Raw genomic sequence first — 26,284 nt, 5'->3', positions numbered from 1 at the left:
TCAAACTAATCTAGAATGATAGCTTTTTCATTCTTTTGGAATGTTTTCATATTGTGATCATTACATGATAATCTGTGGCTCTAATTATCCTGGCCAGCTGGATATTCTCAGCCTGTTTGCTTAAAGCAGCAAGATTGAATAAAAGATTTGTACTTAACACTATTAATACTAAATTCTGTTGTGTGACAATCTACAACTACCTGGTTTCTGCATAACGTAATTACATAAAAAAACAGAGCTCCAGCTCTCTCCAGCTTTTCTTAGAAAAAAAGAAAAAAAAAAAGTGTGGCAGTTTCCCCCCCCCCCCCCCCTTTTTTTTTTTTTGTGAGAGGGGAAACTTCTGTTCTTTAGCTATGACTGCAACAAAGATAAATAATGAAATGATAAATTTACCTGGGTTTAATCTTGGTAATTCTGCCTCTGGTTCGGTTCTGTTGCTAATGCATAGGCACTTTTAAACTTTCTTAGACACTGGAATTGCATTCTTTAGTCAGGTGGCCTTCATCAGAGTATTCTGAAAGGCCATCTGGTGGTAAAATCATTTGAAACAAACACTGTCAACAAGGATGCATGTTGAATATTTAATTGGAATCATGAGTAGGGTTTTTTTTCAGTGCAAATAGAGCTCCACTTTCAGTTAGCTTATGTTCCCATTTGCAGCTTAAAAAAAAAAAGTCGCACATTGTGTGCACCTGTTAAAATTAAATGTTTCCTAAACATTTATTCCATTCTTTAATTATACCAGCTCAAAAGAAAATGTGAAAGACAAATCTTTATATGTGACTTTGTTTGAATTGCTAACGGTTCTTATTCCTTGGCCTATTTATATAAGAACCGGTATTTTTCACTCCTTCATAGTAGAAAGAGGTTGGTTTTTTGTGCCTGCACATGAATACATAAGTAGAAGAAGGGGAAAAACAATGTCAGTGTTTCAAATGTTCTGGAAAGGCTGTGAAAAGCACAAGTACACAGAACAGATGGAAGACATTTTATTTGCCTCAGTAGCTTAAATCTTAGCTATGGAAGTTGGATGGATGTTGAATTTGATACTTTTTTTGGTATCGTGACCTAAAGGTTACAGTGGTCATGCATGCTCTACATCTCCCATTTTATTGGAATATATTCTGTATGTGGCAGTAAATACAGTGGTTTAACCTCTTGGCATTCTCACTTTGGAATTGGTACTTAGCCCCCAAACTGAGGAAAGGGTAGGGCAGGCAGGGAGGAGAATTTGTTAGCTAAGGTGTTAGCTTGGCACTCTGCGCCGAGTTTCTTCCTGCCAGGCATGTAGGCAACTTGGTACGAAAGTGTGAATTTACACTGCTTCGTCTACTTGGCATGGACTTTGTGTGGTGGTACTGATGATGGAAACTAAGTGCAAGTATAAATTTGAGGAGCATCCCACCTCTACAGTGTGCTAAGTAATAGGATAACGGGCCAAGCTAAGAGTCGGTGCTAACCGCTTGCATGACTCTTGTCATGGAGCACAGCTGGTCTTGGATTGTGTTCAATATAATGTGGAGAAGTGATTTGAATTTGGTTTTCTTCCTTCCTTGGTAGGTTGCCTACACCACTTGTTTCCTCTCTGGCTCCTATCTGAAACCTGCATTCCTTTCTCTTTCAGGCCCTTAGCAAGATTGATTCAGTTATCAGTGCAGCATGTATAGTGAATCTGATGTGCTGTGCAGTATTGTTCCAGCTCTTGATTTGTTCCATGTTTCACTTCTGTTTGCCACATGAAGGGTGTGTGAATCTTAAACCATCAGGAAATAACGGGGAATTCCTCTAGACTAAACCACCACATAAACATTTCTCTCTATTGCTTCGCATTCATACATACTAATATGTTTACTTAGAGCATGACGTTTGTCCAACCTAACTTAATATGTTTTTTATCTTGCAGATCCCCTTCAGTCTAAGGAGACTTGATGACCGAACCTTATTTGTTCACTGAATTGTAAAGTGTAATGCACTTCAGTGCATGGCACGCTCTAATGTAACTCAATAAATAAAATACATATGTCAGTGGCGCTTAGTTGTCTTCATTAATGTCAAAATGCTTAAATGCTCAGATGCTGGGAAGAGTGGGGGATAGTCTTCATAAATTGCTCAAGATGACTAAGTCTAGCTTTCTTTCCCCCAGGAATTATTTGCATCTCTGTTTTGGCCAAATTCCACATTTGTTATCAAAGTATATCCCTAAGCAGTTGCAGCTAGGTTGTCCCAGCTGCTGATGGGAATATGCAAGAGGATAGTTGTTACAGGAAAGGAGAGGCTGGATTTCTGGAAGGGTCTGTGAGGTAACTCTGGCTTCACGAGGTGAGCTGACCTTGAGATGAAAGAATTTGGAGAGGAGTTCTGGAAATACACTAACCAACCTTCCTGTGTTTTTCTGCTGCCATCACTGTATTGCCTTCCTTACAGCAGCAAACTGTTACATCAAGACTTATAAACTGTGCAAATGCCCACTCTTGTACATGGTATGTTACTCTAATCGGAAAATGACTCTAAACTGCAGGTGTGTTCACATATTTTTGATGTGCAAGGGGGAAAGAGGGTAACAGCAGACAAAATAAATACTAACTTCAGGCTATTTTGGCAATGAGAATCTTTGCATGCTGCTTCTAGACATGTATTATCTCCTTTTTAGTATCTGGAAGTAGTCAGCTAAGCATAGTTTTGATGTCTGCTACATTCTGTGTCATCCGAGACCTGATGCTCTGTCTTATGCCACAATACCCATCATTTAGAATGTGCTGTGTGCATCGCTTGCTGCTGAGCTTGCAGATGGTACTGGGACTGTAGCACCTGATTGTGGAACATGGGTACCAGCGGGGAGGCAGAGCTGATTGTGTGAGCGGAGGGGAGGCTTTGCATGAGACGCACAACTTCAGCCATCTGTGTTGTATTTGAAGGTCTTCGGTTCAAATCCTGTTTGGAGTGAGTCTCACTACTTCAAATGGATCATTAACTACTTAACACTTAATAGGTAGCTGTGTGCAACATTTGGACTAATGAAAGCACGTAAATAATGTATTTGATCCAATGCACTGTTAAGAGCGCAACGTGGGATTTTCTTTAAACTTTCCATAGAGGCAGTGCTTTCTTTAAGCAAAGAAAGAATTTGACATTGGTGGTGCAGGGGAGACCATCAAGTAAGCAAAATACCTCTGCTTTTACAAATGTAAACCAGAACTTAACAATAGCAAATGATGCCCATTTATCTTCCCAATGTACAGTATAAACATTGTGTGCCATTAAGCACTGACAGTTTCTCAGGCGTGTCTGCAGGTTTAAATAGTTGGGGGTCTTTAGTCATACTGACAGCTTCAGAGGCAAAGAAACTTGCTACTGCCAGGTGTGCAGGCCAGTAGACCTGACCTCCCTTGCAGCTCTAGCCCCTATACTCTTCCCAGTTGCTAGAATTAATTTACTGTTAAATTCTAAGTTTCTTCTGAACTGTTAGAGTCAACAGCAGTTACTGTCATAGTCTGTGTTCCTTCCTTCAGTTACCAGCATGTGTTGATCTAAAGAGAGTTCTGTGACTGAAGACCAGACAGCAGAGCTCAAAGATATCTCCGGCTAAATGTATTCAACAACAAAGAAAGGTGGGTGCTCACTGCTATGTCTGTGCTTTGAGGGTCTGCAGGTTACAGTTGTTGCTTCCTGTGTGTGTGATGGGTTCACAGTGGATGCAAAAACAAGCGCTTCCCTTCAGCGGGCAACGGCAACCAACCCATAGCTCGCTTTCCTCTGGAGGGGGAGGGAGGGCAAGGCTGGTCCCTAACACAGGAGTAGGCAGACAGGATGACCTTCTTTCCTGAAATCAGCACCAACCCAGCAATCTGCCTTTTTTTTTTTTTTTTTTTTTTCTATTTATTTCATTTCTTTTTGCCTTTGCCAGCAATAGTTCAGCTAATCCTATCGTGCGAACACTTGGGAGTGGGACTTGGTGTAGTACAAGACAGACCTGTGTGAGAGAGACCCTCATCAGCTGCTTGTTACAGGGCCTGGCATGCCATTCCTAGGAGATGCAGAGCTGAAAAAACATGCTTGTCTGCGCCGAGACCATCCCAACTGTCTGTAAAGGTTTTGGCTATAATTATGTATGAAATAATATATTGTTTGCCCTAAACTACTTCGGGAAAGGTCTTGCCATGTATATAAGCCTGACCATGCCTTCAAATTTTTGGCTGGCTTACTTTATTCTCAAGTGTTTGAGGAATGATTGATTGTTCTGGAAGCAAACTAAAAAGATAGATTTGGAGTTGTGAGCTCTCCAGGTCTAAAGAGCATTATGCGAGTAGGCATGTTTTAAGAGTACACATTGGAGTGCTTTAGCAGCTAAGTACAGGCAGCTGCTCTTTGGACAACTTTGTTTTCATAGTTCACACAGCTCATATGTAGGAGAGGTTGATTTATATGCCGCCTCCACACATGTTTCCATACATGTGGTCAGAAGGGGGAGAAAGAACCTGCCTAATGCAGTAAAGATGCTAGCTTAATTCACTGAAGAAGAGTGTAATTTAAGCAAGTGTTTATTCCAGGAGAGTATAATTTGTGAAAAACACAAATGTATCTTAAACAATGGCTGCACTCTACAAACTTTTAGAAATCAAACTGCTGCCTTCCCTCATTTTTTACAGGTGTGTTTGCATCCTCTTGGCTGGTTTGTGTACTACATAAATAATGAACAGATCAGTCTAATTCAAATGGTGACTACAGTGCTGTTTTGATTCAGTTAGTCACAAAAGCATGAAGCTTTTCAGCACACATTTTTTGGCAAGCTAATCACCACTTTTTACTTCCAAAGTATTGTCATGATCTATTGCATTTTCTGGTACATGACGAAGTCCAGTGACCAACTGGAATCTAATGGGGTCTGCATGAAGTTGTATGTCTGTCTTGTCATTGTTCTACACAATAATCTGTTCATTCCCTTGTAAATGAATGGCCAAATAGCTCACAAAAACAAGTATTACAGGAATAGCTTTATTATCTTTAAACAATCTCATTATATTACAATTTCTCCACCCATATGCAAAATTAGAAGTATTAAACTATTACCATAAAATATTCAGGAACGAAGCATGTGTGTGTATATACATATACATTTTTTAAATAGTGTTATTTAAAGAATGGCTAAGGTACTAAATCACTGTATGAAATGTTGATAATGGATGGGCTTATTTCACAGTCAGAAAAGGACAATGCAGATCCCAGGCTTCTGTATTTTCAGTACACAAGAGACACAGCTTTTAGAAATACCTTTTAACAAAACAGAACTCGCGAGAAAAACATTGCAGTTAACTACATTCTTATTTACTGTGCATTTGGTCATATCAAGTATGCATAGAAGTTACTAACTATAAAGCTTATGTATCTGCTCCAAAATGATGATCAGATTTTATTCCAGTTCTTGTCTCCAATTCCAGCCACGTTCAGGAATCCCCAGACAAAATTCATGTCCGTAAGTACATAGAAAAGGGGAGAAAAGTAACAGCCATAGTTGAAAACCAAGTAAGCTTTTGGGTTTTAAAATAAAACTGCCATAGCCAGATTTGGTTTATAAATTAATGTGACTGTGCCCAGAGACAGTGATTTCTTGTCTACTACAAACTAAAACATCTGAAAAAAATAAGACGCGTAAAAAGCTCATCTGTCTTGATGTGTTTAACATCATAAGTGTATTGCGATGGCATTATTAACTAGTAATGTAATTGGCGCCTGTGGGTCCATACTTCTTCATCAGCTTGAAAAAAAAAAAAAAAATCTCACTTTGCTTAGCACAAACACATTTGAAAGGTCTTGTTTCTAACTATCCCTGGTTTTTTCTGTTCAAAGACGATAAGCATAGAATGAGTTAGGGCTTAAGTGAGTACATACTAGGTAGTGGTGGCAAATCAGAAGTAAGCGAGACCCAACAAGGCTATACGTAGCACCTGCACATCTATGTTACATTGAGCTTACAGATTTTTGGTAGATTTTAGGGAGACTAAGCTCTGTTTCTTAAATTTTTGAACTGCATGTTCTTTAAACTTGTCATTGGCTTGTACTTGGCTTCCAGCTAATGACCAGACAATGCACAATGTCATATATACATCACAAGTCCTGAAAATTTGATGGTGGATAAAATAAAGTTTCTGTATACAGCCAGGTTTAAAAATAAATTCATGTTGTAGCTCATGTTTTGTTCTCCAAACCACACAAAGGCACTAGTTTACATTAAGGACTAATGTCCTGCAAAACTTCAGGCAAATAAAGGAAGCTATTTTGAGGTTAAAGTGGTGCTAAACCCCAGCTGTCACTAGTAACTTAGAACAGCCACACCGGGTTTTCCAGATTTAGTGGGGGAAAATGTTTTGCCTCAGGACGTACATGTTGGGGGGAAGCGTGTGTGTGGGGGGAAAGGCTCAGCCTTGAGCAAGTTTTTACAGCTGAGTTATAAACCTGGTTTATAACAGAAACTGGCAGACCCTAAAATATGATATAGTAGGTATTGATACACATTTTGTGTGTGTGGCAAAAATGTCTGCATGCGCACAATTTTTCCTTCTCTGATTTTTGGTTATTGAAAAGAAAAAGGATTTTGATTGAGCTATAGTCCAAGGCTGTTCCTTTTTGCTTTGTTTGCTAGAACTCTTTCCTTCCAGCACTAGTATTTTGGTTAGGAGCAGGAATGTTGTCAAGATTAGAAAAGCTATTGGGCTTAATTTTGTTATCATCTTCTACCCTCTTCAAAAATTATACGCATCTCTACTTGATGTAGGTTACTGCAGAGAAAGCATGACTTTCAAAACAGTAAGGTATTACTATACTCACCACAAATAATTAATTAAATCCTTTCCTCAGGGCTTTATTTTTCACCATGGTGAACTTGCTAATGAATACTTGGGCAAAATTTGGATCAACTACATATTGATATGTTTTCATTATAGCTGGAAGGTGTTCACTAGCCACAGTTTGCAATGCTGGCACTGTCGCAGAGCTGGGAGCGAGGTGGTAAGATGTCTTTGTGATGTACTCCACGAGGCGGTTGTATTGTTGTTCTGATAGTCTCTCTCTAGCTCCATCAGCCTGAAATCAGATAAGATAAAGTAGTTACTGAGTAATTGACAGTAACTGAACTTAGTGGTAAGGACAATACCTTCCACATTACTTTCTGTAGTTAAAAATCTTCCTCCCTGGGATCTTTCTTACAATAGTTTAATGGATGTTTTAATCAACAGTGTTCTCCCATAGTTTAGTGCTTGGCGGATCAGTCCTCTCCTATGCTGTTTTGGACACTTCAGAGAAGCTCTACCTCTGCCATAGAAAATTTAAGCAGTATCTTTTGAGAATTGCAGGGATGGACGTCTTGGTCAAAAGTAGATCTTTCCAACAGATCAACTCTTTGTAGACAGGAAAAGCATCTGAACCCCTTTTAGAAAAATGCCAGTACCTCTTGGCAGTGCTTATCAGATACCAATTATAACTGGCAAAAAGACTTTCTCACGAAGTACAATTAAAGACAGCCCATAGCTATATCTGGGCAGTTAAGTTTAAGTCTTTAACTTACTTGATTTAAAATAAAGACTAGAAGCTACCTTCCAGGTGAATGTTCTATGACAGGGTATATCCATCTGCTTCTGGTAACCAAAAAAGCCATTCTGGGTCAGAGGACCCACACAAGTACATTTTTTCTAAACAAAAGGGTTTTACTAAAGATGGTTTGGGCATGTCATTTCTGGAGAAGAAATTAAGGTGTGTTTGAAAATTGCATTTTCCACCATCATGAGTTGGAAGGACTCCTCTGAAGAAACCCCTTTTTGCAGGCTGAAATATGTAGAGGTTCAAGGCTCTAGTAAGAGGGATGCAAGTTACCTACCTCCAGTGGAAGAAAATACAGTAAAACAAATACTGCCAACAGAAAGGTTGCATCTACCATATGATTCGAACCAGAAAAAGCATTAGATGAAAAGCCATGGGCAAACCTGGCTTTGGAAGAGCAATCATCTGCTGTGCCCTTTTTTGAAGAAGGAATTAAAGAGGACTATGACTAACTTGAGAAGGGAAAGCATGCAAGCAGGCATCAAGCTAGTTGCCTGGTTTCAAAAAAATGTACTTCAGAAATACCACAGTGGATGCTACAGTGGTATCACTAGCAAAGGCATTCAGAATAGAAGTTATTTCCAAAAATATGACAATGAACAAAAAGACAGAAGCTATCCTAGGGGTAGGCTTTGATGCTTCCTTATTTACACTTGGAGAACTGCTGACCAGTTTCATTTTTGTAGGGTTTAAAATGCCTTTGTTGGATGTCATGCTAAGGATTCAAAGAATGCTATCTTCTGGCTGTCCTTCAGGGAGTTTTACACATGCCTCACTAGATGCGATGAGCTTTTCGAACAGTGCCATTGGAGTCAATTTAACATCCACGATCAATATCTTGTCACATCTCTGGACTGCAAGGCTCATTTTAAACAAACCGTTGCTTATTTGAAGAAAGAATTAGTAAGATTGATAGTGACAGATGTCACATCCAAATCAAAACAGTCCCTTCTGTTTTTTTTACTATGCCTTTGGAGATGGATTTGCTGCTCAGCAAGTAGAAACACTCCTGTTTTCAATCACCACCACAAAAATGCTAAAGGAAGCAGGCTCATGAACAAGCTCAGAAGCTCAAGGTTGGAGCCTATGCCTAGAAACAGCGGAAATGACGAAATGGGCAGAGGAGAGTGTAGTTTCCACAAATGACCTTAAAGGGAGGGAAAAATCAGAAGGCAGACTGCTGCAGCAGACTCACGGCTAACAGTAGAGAATGGTGTCTGAACCACGTCTTCAGTCTGGTGGCACAGAAAAAGTATCTCAGCAGTCAGCCTGTTTTGCCAGTTAAAAGGAGAGAAATACACTAAAGTACCACCTATGTAAACTAGATTTTAAGTTATGGGGTAAATCTTGCATGTAGGTGGCTCCACTTTTTTTCCTGATTTCCACTTCTAGGGAGATAAGCCCAGGGGAAGCTGGATTATAGTTCTGACCAAAAGACCCGAGTTATCAGAGGAGATGGAAAGGGTGCTGGCATCCCACTCACCTACTCTTGTGAACCCATTCTTCATTCAGCCCCAGGCTATATCCCACAGATACAGACGGCATAATTATTCAGGAGGAAATATTAACTGCACTTGGATGGTCTTCCAAAGTAACTGGGACCCTACTTGCTTCCAGATGACTTCATCTGCAACCATCTGCTTCTCCAGCCCGTTTCAGTTTAGCTTATATTGTCGAGACAAAGCCAGAAACTTGGAATTGCTGTTATTCTGTTTTTTCCTAAATGGGACTTAACGTTGTCGCTAAGTGCCTTAGCCTACTACTTTGAACAAGTATAATCATAATAGCCAGACCATTCAATGAATCAAAACTTACTCAAGGGTTGCTTAATGCACCTGCTAGAGGAATCTTAAAGATAACATGTCCTTCCATGCTAGAAGGCCATACTTTTGGGTTAAGAACTCCAGAATTTTTCTAAAGTTCCTCTCATTACGGCTTATAAACAATAAGCCTTCAGCAATTCTAACTTTACAGTAGCTACAGCACCTTTGTTGTGCAGTCCAGATGTGTATGTAGCACTGATAGGCTGCTTTGTGCACACTGACTAAGGAGATATGGCTCTTCAGGGTTTTTTTTAACTGCTTTGAAAAATCCAAAGACTGGTTTTCAGCTCCAGAGATGGTAACATGCAGCACTATCATGAAAACCGTGTTGGAGATCATCACAAAGAAATTCTGGAATATGTGAGATTGCAGGGCACTTCAATTTTGTGCTTTCTTCTTGACATTATGAGCTATACCAAGAGCAGCTGGAAGAGCAGGCCTTTTGAGTTTGACGTCTGTCTGGAAGCAAGCAGTGTCTCAATTAGTTTGGAAGATAATCCAAGTACAATTAATGCTTCCCTTTCAATAACACTGTTGTCAGTGCCAGAGTTTTCAAGAATCCATCCAGGCTATTTCTAGCCAGATGGATTAAGTTATATATTGTGGAGGCGAACAAGCCATCAGGCAAACCTATTGCTGAAGGAGTCAAAGTATGCTCTATAACATCTCTGGTGATTACAGCTGTAGAATAACTCATGTTTTGTTTCCTAATAGTTCCAAGAAGCTGAGGAGAGGGAAGGGAGAAACTGTTTTGGGCAGAGCTGAAACAAAACTTTTGGCAATTACGTTTGTGAGCAATAAGACAAAAAAGTGGATTTTTATAACATTGAAATGAAATGTTTCAATTTGTTGTATTATTTCTAGGATCTTTGACTAAATTAATCAGAAAAATAGACATAATTTACATTTGGTAACATTACCTCTATTTTGCTAAACTCACCATAATATTTTGGTTGGCCTGATGGGGCATTTTTTGCAGCTAAAAATTCTGGCCATCTTTACTAATGTCATCATGTACAGACGTGTCTGCACTTCAGCTGAGGACATCTTCAGTGCAATGAGATGGCCTACCATTAATATTTAGGAGTTGTGTCTATTTAGGTGTAGGTCTGCGGCTCTGAGGCTGCTCACCTGCAAGTCACGGCTTGCTGCTCCTAAGGTTCCTTTTCCTAATCACATTCAAAGAGTTTTTAGAAGCTCTTGTTCGGGAGCTGATGGGGAGGCCCTTGGCTCCCACCAGCACCAGCGCTGCACACAACGCCCCAAGCACCACAGAACTGACATGCTCAGCTGCAGAAAGGAAATTACTAAGTATGAAATTTCCCAATCCACTACGGCAAAAAACTATCATAAACATTAATTACAAAAGAATATTACTTAACTCCAGGTAATTACTGAAACTTTATGAAGCTTTTGGAATCTTTTATTGTGTAGCTGCCTGAGCATAAAAAATTTTCAACTTCTGTATTCTTGTCTACCTTACTTTCAACTGCTCCTCCTTATAGCACATTTCTTTAAATCTTCACACAAAGTTCAGCATCAGCATCTGCATTCTGAAGGAATATTTTGCCAGGTCTGTTTTGTACAGCATCACTCAGCTTTTGCTGTCTTGCCACCACTGACTTTGCTCCACCTGGGGCACAGGCACTTTTCACCGCTTTTATCATGCCATACATTTTCACTGCGTTCTCAAGAGCCTGCATCAGCAAAAGAGATGGCGTACTGAGGCCGGGTGGCTCAAGGCTTACAGCTCCTGGCATTGCTACGCCACTGGAGTAGGACTCCCATATTTCTGTCCAGAACGTCAGAAAAAAACATGTATTTGGTCCAGCACCTCCAAAGCAGGTCTCATTTACTGAGTGTAGTAACATGTGTACATGGGAACGCTGGACTCTGCACATGCCATGTAGTGTTGGGCTGGGCATGTACAGGAGCCACTTGCCCAGAAGTCCTACGCGTTCCCAACTGCAGCAGCTGTGGGGACTAGAATTAGGCTCCCTGTCCTTTGCCTTCCCTTTTCCCAGCAGCCCCTCTGCCTCATCACCCTCTTGCAGCAACCTTTGGGCAAGCAGCCCTTCCCCCAGAGCCACAGCCTACTCCTCACCCCTTGGATAACCAGATACAAAGACAAGAGCCATCACACTACAGCCTAAAAAAAAAAAAAAAAAAAGAAAGAAAAAAAAAAAAAGATCCGGGTTGGTGCTAAAGTTAGGGTTAGGATGGGTTGAGTGCATCAAATGCCTTAGGGAGAACAAATTACCTTCCTCTCCCCTCCAGGACAGTAGCTCTGGACTGAGCAGGATAGTCTGGATTCAGTCTGATGTGTGCCTCCAGCAACCACACAGCACTCAGGGATAAAAAAGCTGAGCTTTGCCCACTTCCATCAAAAAGTAAGTAATGCCTCATGTAGCTTTGTGGTGAGAGAAGGCAACTTCAGTCAACAGTACTCTGTGAGACTGAGGTTAGTGGAAAGACAATAAATGTAAATAGAGAATTCAGCACTAAAAAAAGCGTTCACAAAAAAATCCAAGTGCTGTCATGACACAGATGAAGTCCTTGCTGTGCTGGAATTGATGGCAAAACTCTGCAGTGACTTCAGCAAAGTTAGGGTTTTACTGAAGGTGCTGAAGGCTCCCCTACTTTTTGGCACACCTCATACTTCATGGGGTTTTACATATGGTTTTTTCATGTATTTGAAACAGAGAAATTTCTGGTATAGCAGTCTATGAACTACCTGACACACTTTTATAAAAACAACTGGGACATGCATGTTTGTTTTTGAAATGATCTCTCATATGATTCCACTTGAGAATTTAATACAATAAACATTGTTTCCCGAAAGTGTAAAAATATAACATTCTTCTACCATTAAAAGAAGATAATTCATCCAAAACCTCAGTATTCAAATGGCTTAGAGATCTTTCAATATGAAGATGAAGGATTTATGCTCTTACTGGCAAACACTTGGTGCATCCAATCTCAGCAACAGAACTGATCCATTTTAAAGGCAGCATTTGCAGAAGAAGGAATATCTAAGGAAGTAAATACAGCTAGCAGCCAAGAAAGACCACCGCATTGGAAGCGGCAAGATAAGAAACATGCTGAAAGGAGCATGCACCAGCACCACTGAACTGTTAAAACAGAATTCACAGAAGAATAAAAGGAACTGTTCTCACTGTGACTTTGCAGGCACAGGCAGCAATGCTGACCTGCCAAACAATAAACACCTCATGCCCATGTAGTCATGAGAACCTCCTCAGAAAAGAGGTGGCACTTACCAAGAACCCAGACTTCCTCTACTTTTTCTGCCTCAGAAAATTGCTGTCACAGATATGAAACGTCATAATCAATAAGAGGACAGAAGGGAAGAGACACGTCCCTTTCATCCGAAGTGCAAAACAGTCAACTATGAGGTGCATGAAAACAGCAGGTCCCCTTGGCACTTAGACCTCTGGCCTCCCAACCCAAAGGCGAGTATGCCCGTTGCCAGAAGCATTATCATCAGCGTAACTTTATCTTTGAATGAAAATCGTACTCAAGTCTTTACCTCCAAATCAGAAGGCACTCTCTGTTGTTTTAGCTGCACCTTCAGCAGGTCTTTTTGCTGATCATCTTCCAGACAATCGATTTCAGTCACGGGGAATGCCTGCTGCTGCGTGTCTTCACTGATGCTGACCACAAAGAGCACCTCTGAGGTGAGCAGCAAGCAGCCTTCATGCTGCTGGCCTGATCCACTCACAATCATGACATCTAAGGCCATATGGACCTCCGGCCTTCCTAGAGATTGCAGCATTTTCCTGCATTACCAAGGTAGCGGGGGGAGAGAAGAAAAAAGAAGAAGAAGAAAAAAAGAAGGAGTCAGTGTTATGCACTGGATCCTCCAGGACTACTTATGATCACTAATGTTTTTACTTAAGCCTGTAGCTATCACCTACAAATACAAAATAAGCCAGGGAGCACATTCCAAATCTCCATTACTGAAAGATGTAAGACTTAAGATCTAGAGAATAAATGTGAAACTGTTATTTATCAAATCTCCTTAATAATTCACTGCAAAATTGGCCTAATAACAGTGCTAGGTCAGCCTATTTCCCATCCTAATAGAAAAATTACCCTGAGAAGTGGCTTACAAATTCAGTGCAGAAAATAACACTATCTTCACCAACAGCTGTTTCTGGAGATGTGCAGTATTTTTCTTGGGCTCAGTGCAATGAGAAATAAGTAAGAACTCACTGAATGCCATTAAATAAAGATCAGCTCTGTAGTTCCAAAGCTGGAAGCAGATCAGCAGCCCATCATTTGCAGATTGGGTTTCTATGCACTACCTTTGTGTTTAATGTTCCTAAACAAACTGCCATAACTCAGCCTTTCCTAGGGAAGCAGCCTGTTAACTTGAGCACAGGCCAGAACCTATTAATAAACAATGTGGATGTAAAAATGAGCAAGTGTCTAAATAATTTTACCAGACATATTTGACGTGGCTGTTTGGACCCTGCTCAACATGTTGATCATTTGGACGAGAGCGCTGCTTGGGAAGCTGAGAAAGTCCAGCTCCATGCAAAATACCTGTGGTAAGAGAATTCAAGTTTTTTAGTAGTTGTTTTCTACATAACAGTTACATGTTGCAGTGATGTCATCTGTTTAGAGCAGTTCATAAAATAGTGCAGATCCAAAATGATGTCACATCTTTGGAAGCTGTAGTCAAGATAATTCACTAAATATTACAATGCAAGAGTTGTTGCGCTTAACCCCAGTGATCTTGCATTAGCAAGAAACAAAAAACACCCCACTGTGTGTTCAGCCATACACTTGCAATCATGAGAAACATAATGCTCCTGAGAACCTCCGTTTCAGAGTAGGATTGGACGCATCACTTAGGATTTATGTAGAAAAAATCAAGACAGTTGTTAACTTTCTTGCTTACTATCAAAATACTTCCCTATACGTGTCACGATCGGTACAAATTAAAAGGCAAGTTTGCCTAGATACTGTATTCAAATGTTCAGTTACTTAATCCAGCTGTTAAACACAGATCCATATATATTTATGAGATCTCCCGGGGCACCTGGTTTATTGTGAATTATTCTTAGTGCCTGCACAGAATGAAGACTACAAGAAGCAGTTAAACAGGTTTCTAAATAGACTATCCAAAGCTAAAGATGATACAGTATGTATGCTTTCAGATGGCTTGTAAACTTTTAAAGATGAGGTATGGTCACCAGAAAGAATGAGTAGGTTGCAAAAAAATTCACAAATTAAGTAGTTTTAAAAATTTTTACAAGACAGACAGGAAGTAGGTTAAACAGCAAGCACTAGGGTTATACGGTTTAGTGCAAAGTTACCCTTCAAATAAACAAAGACATTTTCTTTTGTCTAATTAAGCATTCCATTGAAGCAAAAGGCATTTTTGCATAAGGGTGTCAATAACTTAGATTCCTTTTTACACAATGGATAATAATTTAAACAAAACATCAGCACTGAAAAAAACCCTTTAATTTTTAGCACACATGTTGATGGTAATGCTTAAAAGCAGCATCCCAGTTGTAACAGTTGGCTTACCGAGGTTCTCAGCATTATGTGAGTGAAAATGTTATTTACAGATGGAGAAAGAGAGAACATGTGTTTATTTCTGTGTGGTCCCCCACCCCTCGGTCCCCCCCAAGAGGCACGGTCCCACTTCCAATCCAGTTGTGGGTAAGAGTTACTTGAACTCTTGTGTGTTTTCCTCTCACGCACTGTCAGCTATTATTGATACAGTTTTTATGTTTTTTCCTGGCTAACTCTTTTTGTCACATGCTCGTGGAAAACATGATGTCTTGTATACCATATCTGCAATGAAAAGTGTCCCTCTACTGTTACAAGTTTCTTGATAAAGACTGCAGTGGAATTAAATCTAGAAAGAATAATGCCATGGGCAACAAAAACAACACACAGCCAGCCGACAACAGACAGAAGTTTCCGATTTTACCGATACGGGTTTTACACTATGGGATGCATAATTCAGGAGAGCGGTTATTATTTACACTCATACAAACAAGATAACATTAAATTGAAAGAATTGTAATAATTAAACGGTTCATTATTTCTTTAAATAGATTGCTTCAAGGAATGAGTTCTGAATGTCATGGGAAGCGTGGAAACAATATCCTAAACTTAAGCCCTAGGAGAACTACTCGTATTCTAATCAACACATCACAAACATAAATATTGCCAGCGATTAAAGGCTTAGATCTTCAAGGTTTGTCCAGTGTAATTAATGAAGCAAAATTATTGACACGTTGTCCTTGTATCAACAGGTCTCCCTGCTTTTTTTCCCCGACTGCCTTCCTGCCCCTTCTTTAAATATCCAGACCAACAGTTTTGATTTATTGATACTGGAAGCAAAGAAATTAGTGTATTTTGATATTTTATTTTTATCTTTTACAGTTTTGGGTCATCCAGAAGTATTCACATCAATCTGAAAGGATTCACCACCACTGCCACTAAGTGCTCACTGTAGGTGGAAAACCCACCTCTGGTCGTTAAAAGGTTACCTGCGTATCCAAAAATGGGACTGTCTTCTCACAACTCTCCAGTTTAAAGGGATGCTCCTACTACACAACTCACTTCTTTCTCTCAGGAACGTAAGTCTCTCTCTGCGCAGAGACACTACAACTCTTTCCTTGCCGTAGCAAAGCAATCTCAAAATAACGCTCTAATTGCGTATAGTGTTGCTCTAATACTTTTATGTCAAAAACTCTTTTGTAAGCACATATGTTTCTGTAACTAATTCTACTGTATTCCAAGGATTACTTCATGCTTTCTGCACTCTGTGTTTCTGTGGCTGTAGAGCGCTGATCGGTAACTCAAGAGAGAAGCACAACATGATGGCTTTTAAGAAAACCAGCACAACATTTATAACTATTCAGCAGTGGCATTTCTAAATCTTGCTGTAAGTCACACGGCTACTGAGCTGAATAAGTAAGATACAGCAGACTATCTGAAGAGCATTTTAAAATTTAAATGGAGATGTTGGAAATAGAGAAACTCACCGTAACCTGTTTGGGAGACAAGCTCAGCTGCCCCTCCGATGGGCTTCGTGAAGACGCCCATGATTCCTTTCCCCACACCCGAGATGACCCCTCTGGCTTTGTGCCCAGCTGAAGCTTGGGCCTCAGACACTCGCTGAAAATTCTGCATCGGCTGATCCACGATCCCAGCAATTGCACCTGAAAAAACAAGAGTCCCCAGTAATTAGTGAAGATTAATATCCCAGAATAAGAGGAAATCTTACTACTGGACCTGAATGTTGCTTGGATTACAGACTGTCCCCCACCCTTCTTATACAGCTATTTAGCATGTGACCAATTAGCTAAACAATACCTTAGCTTCAGTTTAAGTTAAATCTCAACTTCCTTTTTTTTTTTGTAAATGTATTTTGCTTTTTTAAACATTCAGATCACTTAACTTGACAGCATGTTTTCATCGTTCAACTACTTTCACTAAATGCTTTTGCTGAGTTCGTTTAACTTAGCTCATTCTGTGTAGCAACTCTGAAAATGCTGGGCTCGGAATAAAATCTACCCGTTTTAGAAGACTTGAGCTGTTATGGAAATGAGATTTTCATGTAAGCCTGAGATTGACTTCATGAGAATAAAAACTGCCTGTATTCAATAGATCATTTTTATATCCTCTTCCACTGCCAGAAATGTCCATAAGCTAATGCAACTTTTGATATATTACTAAGATTAGCAGAATTAGACTTTGAGACTTTTTGTTACTTTTTTTGTGAAAACGATCATATTTTACTTTAATGCGCATGGGTCAAACTTTTACAAGTGACACAGTGACCTTCCCAGCTTTTAGTATCAACAGAGAACTCCGACTTAAATCTTCCTAAATGTAAACAGGTATGTGAGGTGGTACATTTCTTTGATCTGGAGTTTACTCTAGCCACTTAACCACAGACATGTCTCTAGTTATTGTAATTTTGATAGATAAGCTATTTGGAAAACACCAAGAGTACAAGGATTGGACAAAGTGACATCAGTTAGAAAACAGTCTGCCTGATCCGAGGTTCTTAGCTCAGTGAAAAGCAAGTTTGCAGGCTCCTCGGCTAGCTCTCAGTTTGCACCTTCAGCAGCAAACACCAAGATAAAACAGTTATTGAAGGAGTAGGACCGAGTGTCACCTTGGTAACCAGGCATTTTTACTGCGACCCAGACATCTTTGAAGATTCTGCTTTGTGTGTGGAAGCAAATCCAGGCGTAATTCCACAGATTCGGACAATCACAGCTGAGGTATTTGGCCCCATGTGTTTACCAGCGTGACATGCACTAGTCAGCTAGCCGCTAACTGGTTTTCAGATGGTTTTAGTTACCGTTACTGGATAAACAGAGAAGTTGCTAACTTTGAACAACAAGAACTAATATTGTACTTGTACGTGGTATTCTGTCCAAAGAAAAGACAAGGATGAGAAGCAGCACACATTTCCCCAGATTCTTGTCCCTGGGATACTATCTATCAGCAATTCAGGAAACTTGCATCTCCTATAAATGCCTCCCTCTCCTCTCAGAGAGATTGCTTCCAACTTCTATACGTGTATCCTTTACTGATAACTGTACAGTATTTTCCCAGAAAATGCTGGTGTATTTTTAATGCGATACCCAGTTTTTATTGAGCTCTGTCACTGAAACTGAGCGTGCAGCTGAACGTTCACCCTTTGTACACAAAGGCCATGAAGCTTCCTTAATGCCACGCCATGGAAATGATACAATTTTCAATTGAATTCTGTTTCATTAGTACTTACCAGCTGCTCCTGCTGCTTGACTAAAATAATACCCCAACACCGCATTACACAATTGGGATTGTTCGTCCAGTCTTTTCTTTTGTACAATTGTGATGCATTTGAAGGCATAAAACAATACTTGGTGTTCTGCTAAGTTACACTATTATGTTACCCCGTGACCTCCTTCACCCTATCTATCGAGGTCATCCACAGCAAATGCACTTTCAGAACAGAAGTTATTGCCTTATTAAATGTAATCCACCTAAGTCCTAGCACTAGTAAATTATTTACTGCAATACACTTGAGCAATGTTATAAGGTAATAATAAATAAGAGCCTACTCCAAAGGACCTGTGGTATGCTCCAGGCACTTCTCAGTTGGAATTAGGCCCAGAGGACAGGGAAACAGAATGGAAACTGCTGTGACTATGTTATGTAAGATTATTTATATAGTACCCCAAATAATATATAGTTTAATTAGCCAGTTGTTTAGTACTTCCACACTTTCTGTTATTCTGCCATTTTATGCATGCTCTGAACTTGTCTGGGAAGCGATTGCACTTTTGTACCTCAAATCCTTTTAAAAGTCCTGTCTTTCTACCTGCAAAAAACATAACCAATGATCTTCTCTTCCCTCTCTGCTCACCCTTTGTAATCTCTTATCTCAAATTGCAACTCACTGACATAACTCATTCACGTGCTGTGGTCATGCCCACAAATCACATAAACTATAACCTCACTCCTTTCATTAAGGAGTGGCTGGTCCTACCACCCTTGCATGGGCAAGCCAGATCTGTGCAGCTCCTTTCCTGTGTGCATCATGTGTGGGCAAAGGAAAAAAAAAAAAAAAAAAAGGTCAAAGGCTGAGCAACCTCAAACCCCAACAGCAGTGAGATAATGGTGACACACACGTAAGGTTCATTGCATCCCCTAGCACCAGAAACTGTGCGAAGCAGATGTCCCCTGGTGTCCATGTGGCTTCTTTCTTTCTAACATGAAGTTAGTGGTAGAGGCACCATGCCGGATGGACTTACCACGGAAGGTCTCTCCCTCCAGGTCTCAGCAGGGTATCAGGGAAGCAGAGCATGGAACCACATATAGCAGTGCCTCCCTTCCCACTCTCGTTCTCACAGTCTATAGACAGCTATGGTGTCCTACTGCTGTCCCTGTCCTGTCCCTTCTCTGTAATGTCCCTTGCCCGTTATTGTTTTTTTTTTTTTTTTAAATGAAACCATTCTCCATTTTTCTTTCCTTCCTTACCCTAGGCATTCAATTTTATATGCATGTCCACATATGTACACACAGATTATGCATGTATAAAGAAAACCTCAATAAAATTAAACACCAAAGCAACAAAACAAAAACATATTCTTCCATTACTGGACCAGAGAGGTTCCAACAACATCATAACATCTGCTAAACATCAGCTGGGGTGCACTCTGGTTAATACATGTTGCTCAGTAACCATAAAAAAGATACTTTGATAACTACAAAATTCAGATAGTTCAGAGTATATCACTGTATTGCTTCAAGAAGAATTTGATTACGGGCAGCAACTGGATCCTGCACCGACTGACGATGTTTGATGAACGTAGCATGGCTTACAGAACTTAGCAAAGCTCAGGTTGCTTGTGACAAACTCTTTCAGACCAAGAAATAATCGGAAAAAATCTCCCACCAGGAGAAACTGGCCAAGCTTTGCCCTGAGGCTGGAAGCTAACCAAGCTGCAACCATTTTGCTTCCTTTTCTTTTCTGTGTTGTCCTTCAGGATTGCTCCAAGTGTTTCACACCAAACATACGGCAGAAATCCAGGCTGTACCTTCTCTAGCAGCAGTTACACTGTCAGTATTACTATCAACTCACTTTCCCGAAAAGCCAGAAGGAGTACTGAAACATCGAGCACTTTTGCCATTGTAAAAAATGGCTTTTCTAATAGTTGTCAGCTTTTCAGTTATTCAGACATGCTCAACTTCCCAAAGGGAGCTACTTCAATACAATATTTTTCACTAGAACCAATAGTTGAAAATAAAACCTATAGTTTCAATGTTCTCTTTTACACAGTTATAAATTATTATTTTAAGCCTGACCCCATCATGCAAAATGCAAAAGATAGTTCCTTGGTGGGGAGTGCCGATCATCTAAATATTTTAGATACAATTTCACTGCATTTTTGTCTAATCATACAGAAGAAAAAACACACCTATCATAAGCTTTTGCTTCTTTTCAAGCACAAATGTTACAAAAATGACCCAGAAGTCTCCCCCAACTAGAAAAGACAACAGCCCGCCAAAGATAACAATCAAATCAAACAACACCCTGACAGTGCTTGAGTCATTTAAAACGAGACAGGACAAAGCACTTAAGAATGTACCACAGGGAACAACTTGCACTGAGGAGGAGACAAGAGTACATGATTTTGGCCCTGATTCAGCAAAGCTCTTAAGCACATGCTTAAGTGCTTTGCTGAATCAGGGCCACCATGAGCCAGATTTTCAGAAAAATCAGAAATGCAACTCTTCTTTCTGCGTAGATACCACAATGTATCGTTGAACTGAGGGCTCTTACATACCTTTGCCTAGGCACGAAATCTGCATTTGCAATCCTTTAAGCTGCTTGCATGAGTCAGATGGCTTTTACAAACATGATGGTACTGTGACTATCCTAGAAATCTTTTTCACACTTCTCAACTTTACAATTACAAAGTCATAAAAATTATGGCTTCAAAGGGTCTTGCTCTCTGCATTCCTGTGCTCATCTGAACTCTTCATCCTTGTGAAGGAAAATAACATAGCAGCTCTGCTTCGCTTCTTTACGTATGAAGAACCTGGAAGTGCATTTAGAGTAAGCATGTTCATGTTTACTCTGAACATGCTGGTGAAAGAAAGCAGCACGGTGATACCTCCCCTTCAACTACGACTGGGTTTTTTTGGGAAGACACAATATTCCTTAAACTAAACGGTCAGGACAGAAACAGCTTTCTGACATGTTTGTTCAAATTGAAATGTAGGTCTATTCATGATTTAGGTCTCAACACAATTTACGTGAATGCTGCTGTGTATACAGAGAAAACATGCTTTCTAAAAATCAGGTTTAAATAAAAAAAAATCATGCCTGATACAAATTCAGTGGAATATTTCTGATTCCTCCCTTAGTGAGAGGTCCCATACTTGTCAAGTCCAGCTACACAGTAACCGTAGCTATTTATCTGGGTGCTTCCTTGCCTCCACTCCTAAGAACAGAGGTATTTAGCAGGGAGGTATCTCTAAATAATAACAGCGGGAGCAAGAACAAGATCCTAGCTTGTGGAGGAGCACTGTTTAAATGCTGGTATGAAGCTCTAAGTTTCTAACATGAAGTCTGATTTCTTAGGAAATCCAGGACACTGAAATTCTCTTTTTTTTGGTTTTGTTTTTAACTCGGGCGTACTCCCGCAAACAACTGAAGCCTTGTGCGCAGGGAGGTACAGGCACAGCGTATTTGTGCATGCATGTTAGGAGTTCCCTACTTTCCTGAACAGCCGAAACTTTGCCTTGTTACAGCCAAAGCTACAAAGTTTTGCTCTTTACTTCAGGCTGTATGGCTGATGCTTTTAGCTCTGACGGGCTGTGGTGTGTCAGCGAAGGGGATAGCCACGCCATTATCTCGCTGTCTTATTAATAACTGAGCCAAGATCACCAAACCATTTCACCAGCACACATACACCAAGCTGACACAGTGCTTCTAAAAGTATAATCTTTCATCCAGCTACTCAACCTGACTGCCCTTAGCCCAATAAAACAAGAAGGAAAAATAAAACCTTCTCCGAACTGCCTTTGATTTGCAACACCAGTAACAGCTTACTATTCGGATAGTAGCTACTAATATGAAATTTTTCCTTTATGCACATTTCTCCCAGGACACTCGCTTGCCGGTTTACAGGCATTATCAAATGACAGTGCTTCACATCATCTAATGTTATTGCTTAAAATAATTTCCAGTAACTTAACCCAAACTTGTAACTTTTTTACCACTTCCTCTTTGGGGCTTTCAGGGTTGCGGTTGCAAATTTAGGAGTTGTGTACACTACTGAAGATTAGGAAAGAAGACAAATCCTTTCAAGCTTCAGCTCTTCTAACCTTTTGCACTGGACTGCTTTTGGTCACTTTGATCTCTAAGGGATTCATACTCTTTAATACATACTGAGGAACTCTGCCAAACAATACAGTTCTGCATTCCTTTGCTGTGTGACAAGTAGAAGTAACCCAGAAAATCCAGCCCCTTACTGCAAAACTTCTCGCAGAGATTTTTTTTTCCGGTGCGGGTTAGCTCTCAGATTTTTAGGTACTATTTTGAAGTGGCCAGGGTAATCTTCATTTCTAACCAAACCACTTGGCTGCTTGACGAATACAATTACACTGAATCAGGATGATCTGGGTCTCTTTGTAAAAGCAGAATTCCTCATCAAAGCTTACTTAACATCTGCACTAAGTTCAAGTGGTTTTCAAACAAAACCAAGAATCCCCGATATCTACAGTGCAGCAAAACCAAGCAGGTTAGGAAGGCATTCCTATAACTCATTGGAAAGTAAACATCAGCGTGATGACGTCTTTGTGCTGACTTAGTTACAAGTCACCTTGCCCAATGCAGAATTATTCTTTTCCTCTCAGCCATGCATCATGTACCAACAAAAATATTATTTCACAAAGAGAGTGCAAACGTGTTCTATATCTGCAATTATGTTATCAGCAAAACACATATACAAAAGTCACTAAACCTTGATGAAAAGAAACTACCTCATACATACTGTGAGGCTATTTCACCACCCCCTCCCCCCCAAACAAACAGATTTTGCAATTATAAGCCACATGTAGAAAAGTTTGGTGAGCAGATCAGAAAACAGTATTATCACTCAACTTGATATTTAATAGTACATTACCTAGAAGGCTAATGCCTAAACGAGAGAGCCCCTGTCTCAGTCCTTCTCCCAGGCTCTCTGGAAGCTGCCTTCTCCATTCTTCTTGTCTGTTGTAATGCTCCTCATCCAGTGACAGCCTATCCATATTCCGAGCAAGACTTGTTGCCAGATTGGTAATTGACGTCAGTGTACCTAAATACATGGAGATCTACATTTGGGTCTGGATCAAAATGCTTTAATTTAAAACACGGAGATGTTCTATGCCTCACTGACATACCGAGCTTATGAGCAGAACAGCAAGTCAATTGAAAAGTTGCCCATGTGTAACATGCTTTACTATTTGTTAAGCATCACCACACTGCTGCTACGGTCCACGTCACGCCTTTTGCGTTAGCCTGCACCAGGTTTCCCTGGCTGGTGGGAACAGCAACTCATCCGAACATCCCTCCCCAGTTCCCAAACTTCTGTCAGGCTAACCTAAACGGGGAGGGGGCTGGGTGTCTGATGGAAAGGTAAACAACTATTTACAGAAGGAGCCCGGGAGGAGGTGTCCTGAGGGAGCCCGGAGCAGCAGCGAGCGGCTGGGGCAGCCACGCCGTGGTCTCTCCCGGGCGGCTGAAGCCACGCGATGGCACTGTTTATACAGACTTCGCAAAACAAAAGCTGCTCCTGTTCTCAGGCCAGCCCAGCCCTGCTGTCAAAACCTATCCATGTACTTACACAGTTATGACAACTGTATCTACTTTTTTTTTTTTTTTGAAAAAAAGAAATAATAAATATGATGAGGCGACACAGTGTAGAATTTCTGATGGTTAGCAGAAGTACAGAACACCTTTAACATTTCTGCAGTTATCACATGAAATACTGGCTGAGCCAATCTCCGTTTCCCACTGGGAGGTTTAAAATTCTGAAGTTTCTGAAACATTCTTACACACTGTAGTTAAGCGGTGATCTGTTTAATACATAAGATGTTATATATGAGCTTTGTTACCCTCCCAGCATTTCGCTGCAGCCTCGCAAGCCAAACAAAGCTGCAAGCAATATTGTTTAAAACTTTAACACATCCTTTAACAATGCATGACAACAAAGCAGTAGTTGGAGCAACAAAGTGAGAGATCTACCTTTGGAAATGTGTTTTACAAATGATGTTGTTCCTCTGGAAACTCCACTGACAAATGCTCCTGGGCCTCTGGTCAGCCCTTCATAGGGGAGCCTAAAGAAATCGGCTATGCCGTTCCCTATGCTTCTCACCAGACTAGCCGGGCTTCCGAGAATTTCCAACGATCCGACAACCCAGCCTGCGTGGAGAAACGAGACACATGTTACGGCTGCAAAAACTGCAGAAGCAGCAGTTGTGAAAAGGTTATTCCTTAATTCTCTTTTTCACACTAGAATTCATCGCATTATGAACTTCCTTTGAGCAAAACACGGGAAATAACTCATCCACTATGAATTCAGAAATGGCAATCTTTCATACTTCGTAAATCAAAGAAATCCTTTTGGCAAACTCACAAATAGCTTTAGAATGACTTCCTTCCAGGAGCTTCCCGTATTTCTGCTAAAAGTGTGCTAGAGAAGCGGATGCTAGAGCCTCACAGCTACGGAGGAACGGGACTGCAAGTTCAGATCGCCGGGTCGGTTTTAGACGCTATAAGGCAGCGTTGTGATTTCACATCCTTATGTGATAGAATTGTGACAGGGAGTTTACACTGATACAATGTACTGCTTTACCGGAGTGTGGAGGTCAATTGCTTGATGGAGTGTTAGGAAAGGGGATGCAGATTTTTGACAAGTGCTTAAGAAGTTATTTTAAATCCACCCCAGCCCTTCTAAGCTGATCATTTTCTTTCAGAGTGCAGTGAAAGCCAGACAAATGTCTTTTGCTCAGTACAGTTGTGTAAACAGCAATGACATCTACATGCTGATTAGGTTACTCATAGGGGAGTATTCCTTATGCATATCCCAGGAGAGGTATCTGCGGATCTGGTTTCCTATATAAACGCAGGGTTGCCAGCAGCTTGCTGGATGGCCGAGCGTGCAGCAATCTGTTGCTGGAAAGCTGTTTGCAGGTCTTGTCTTTCTCAGGCTGGTTGGCAGCAGATTTATTAGGGAAATAGTGCTGCATAACTTTTTTTTCGGCAGCCCAGAGAGAGCGGTTCAGAAATGGCAATAAACGTTAAATGGGAACTGCCGGGTCTTTGAGCCCCAGCACCAGGAATTTCAGCTGGCACTGTCAGAGCGACACAAGGCGCGACAGGGCCAGGAGACTGAAAGATGGACAGATCGGCCTCCTGCTCTCCCGCCGAGGGCCCTTGATCTGCACTGCCCTCCTCATTCCCATCTCATCACCGCAAACTCCTGCTATCCAGATGCTTTTCTTGTTTTCTAGTAACCCCTCCCAGTCACTCCTGTGGAAGGCTGAATCATGAAACTGAACAGAAGAGAAAATGTTACTCATATGAAATGAATTAATCTCATACTATCATTGTAAGCTCCCGGAAAATCTATTATTCTTGTTGAATCTGTCCCACATTTCAGCCCTGGCAGGTTGAGAGCTCCAGTTCATGTAGTATAAAAAGCAGGAACCACAGTGGACATAAGGGAGAGGGTGGGAAGGACTACGAAAACAAAAAACAAGTACTACTGGCAATGCAACGAGCGGAGCAGCAACGAGCGCCGTGGCCCCGCGGTGCCTGCCCTGGAGAGGAGCGTCCGCCTGGCAGTCCTTCCCTGCCGGGGACCAGGGGAGGCCAGCGCTCCAGGCTGGGCCTGCGGCTCTCTCACTGTAGTATTTTTAACAAATTATCCTTGCCACTGTGTGAAGTGATGAAAAGCTGGAGGGGCGGAGCGGCGTGTACAGATGGAAGAGATGTTCTTTCTGCTTTTTCTGATCAATAATGTTGCAATAATCTCCTACAAACAGCCTTTTTTTTTTTTTTTCTTTTTTTTCCACCAAATGCCCTTGGCATTCCTTGTCCTGAGGCAGTGCTGGGATGGCATGAGGTGATGCAAAGGGGCTGCACAGCACCGCGGATTAATGCCTTGCTGCTCTGCAGGCACTGTCAGGCTGGGACATGAGAGACTCCAACCCCACTCACCTGTTTGGCCAGCCAGCGCGCTCAGGAATGAAAATTGGATTAAAACCAGGAATGAAACCAGTGAAACACAAAGCTGAGGGGCTACCTGCTATCCCAGGGATGGGCTGTTGCA

At 40.9% G+C, this 26,284-nt stretch overlaps 1 protein-coding gene across 5 annotated transcripts in view; it reads right to left on the bottom strand.

The window, feature by feature from the left end:
• Window positions 1–6,407: 6,407 nt before the first annotated feature.
• Window positions 6,408–26,284, bottom strand: part of VPS13B (vacuolar protein sorting 13 homolog B) — a 482,687-nt gene continuing 462,810 nt past the window's right edge. For all 5 annotated transcript variants that reach the window (XM_075705900.1, XM_075705902.1, XM_075705904.1 and 2 more), the window contains 6 exons: window positions 24,196–24,372; window positions 23,096–23,266; window positions 16,445–16,621; window positions 13,877–13,979; window positions 12,961–13,210; window positions 6,408–7,077 (listed from right to left, as the gene is read on the bottom strand). In XM_075705900.1, coding sequence (XP_075562015.1) covers window positions 6,832–7,077; window positions 12,961–13,210; window positions 13,877–13,979; window positions 16,445–16,621; window positions 23,096–23,266; window positions 24,196–24,372 — 1,124 coding nt within the window. In that variant the 3' untranslated portion in view covers window positions 6,408–6,831. The remainder of the gene's footprint in view (window positions 7,078–12,960; window positions 13,211–13,876; window positions 13,980–16,444; window positions 16,622–23,095; window positions 23,267–24,195; window positions 24,373–26,284) is intronic.

This window comes from Pelecanus crispus, chromosome 2 (assembly GCF_030463565.1).
Source record: "Pelecanus crispus isolate bPelCri1 chromosome 2, bPelCri1.pri, whole genome shotgun sequence".
Classification (NCBI taxonomy): domain Eukaryota; kingdom Metazoa; phylum Chordata; class Aves; order Pelecaniformes; family Pelecanidae; genus Pelecanus; species Pelecanus crispus.
The sequence above is the reverse complement of the archived record's forward strand: the minus strand, read 5'-3'. Positions and strand labels throughout refer to the sequence as shown.